The 1,514-nt window shown below is 38.3% G+C and overlaps 2 protein-coding genes across 2 annotated transcripts; one reads left to right on the forward strand and one right to left on the reverse strand.

Annotated features, from left to right (window-relative positions):
• On the forward strand, positions 1-619 carry LOTGIDRAFT_60939 (hypothetical protein; the record flags this gene model as incomplete). Its single annotated transcript, XM_009067941.1, has 1 exon — positions 1-619. A coding segment is annotated over one exon (619 nt), but the record flags the coding sequence as incomplete, so codon positions are not given.
• Positions 620-863: 244 nt separating this feature from the next.
• Positions 864-1,091, reverse strand: LOTGIDRAFT_71141 (hypothetical protein; the record flags this gene model as incomplete). The annotated part of the gene is made up of 1 exon (XM_009067942.1): positions 864-1,091. A coding segment is annotated over one exon (228 nt), but the record flags the coding sequence as incomplete, so codon positions are not given.
• Between the last annotated feature and the right edge of the window lie 423 nt (positions 1,092-1,514).

Raw genomic sequence — 1,514 nt, forward strand, 5'->3', positions numbered from 1 at the left:
AACCTCAATAATGAATTTAGCCCCACAAACCTCAATAATGAATCTAGCCCCACAAACCTCAATAATGAATCTAGCCCCACAAACCTCAATAATGAATCCAGCCCCACAAACCCCAATAATGAATCTAGCCCCACAAACCTCAATAATGAATCCAGCCCCACAAACCCCAATAATGAATCTAGCCCCACAAACCTCAATAATGAATTTAGCCCCACAAACCTCAATAATGAATCTAGCCCCACAAACCTCAATAATGAATCTAGCCCCACAAACCTCAATAATGAATCTAGCCCCACAAACCTCAATAATGAATCTAGCCCCACAAACCCCAATAATGAATCCAGCCCCACAAACCCCAATAATGAATCTAGCCCCACAAACCTCAATAATGAATCTAGCCCCACAAACCCCAATAATGAATCTAGCCCCACAAACCCCAATAATGAATCTAGCCCCACAAACCCCAAAAATGAATCTAGCCCCACAAACCTCAATAATGAATCTAGCCCCACAAACCTCAATAATGAATCTAGCCCCACAAACCTCAATAATGAATCTAGCCCCACAAACCCCAATAATGAATCTAGCCCCACAAACCCCAATAATGAATCTAGCCCCACAAACCCCAATAATGAATCTAGCCCCACAAACCCCAATAATGAATCTAGCCTCACAAACCTCAATACTGAATCTAGCCCCACAAACCCCAATAATGAATCTAGGCCCACAAACCCCAATAATGAATCTAGCCTCACAAACTCCAATAATGAATCTAGCCTCACAAACCCCAATAATGAATCTAGCCTCACAAACTCCAATAATGAATCTAGCCCCACAAACCCCAATTATGAATCTAGCCTCACAAACTCCAATAATGAATCTAGCCTCACAAACTTCAATAATGAATCTAGCCTCACAAACTCCAATAATGAATCTAGCCTCACAAACCCCAATAATGAATCTAGCCTCACATACTCCAATAATGAATCTAGCCTCACAAACCTCAATAATGAATCTAGCCCCACAAACCTCAATAATGAATCTAGCCTCACAAACTCCAATAATGAATCTAGCCTCACAAACCCCAATAATGAATCTAGCCTCACAAACTCCAATAATGAATCTAGCCTCACAAACCTCAATAATGAATCTAGCCCCACAAACTCCAATAATGAATCTAGCCTCACAAATCCCAATAATTCTAAGTTATAAAACATTTATAATGAAAATGCGAGGACCACAGATTTATGACTGAAAATTGGAATGGTCCAAATTGATGAATAAACTTCTAAACAATCCCATTAATTGTTATATGATTACTGAATATTTACCAGCTATCTCATAGGATGCTAATAAATTAATATCGAAAATTGGAATGATGTAAATTGATGCTATCAGTGTACCTGATACACATAAAAAGTTAGAAACCTCTTTACAATCTCTTTAAGAAGATGATGAGTTACCTTTCGTTTTTTCCCTTTAACTGTATTTTTCTCTTTTGGTAATCTTTCGTA

This window comes from Lottia gigantea (assembly GCF_000327385.1).
Source record: "Lottia gigantea unplaced genomic scaffold LOTGIsca_8707, whole genome shotgun sequence".
Lineage (NCBI taxonomy): Eukaryota > Metazoa > Mollusca > Gastropoda > Lottiidae > Lottia > Lottia gigantea.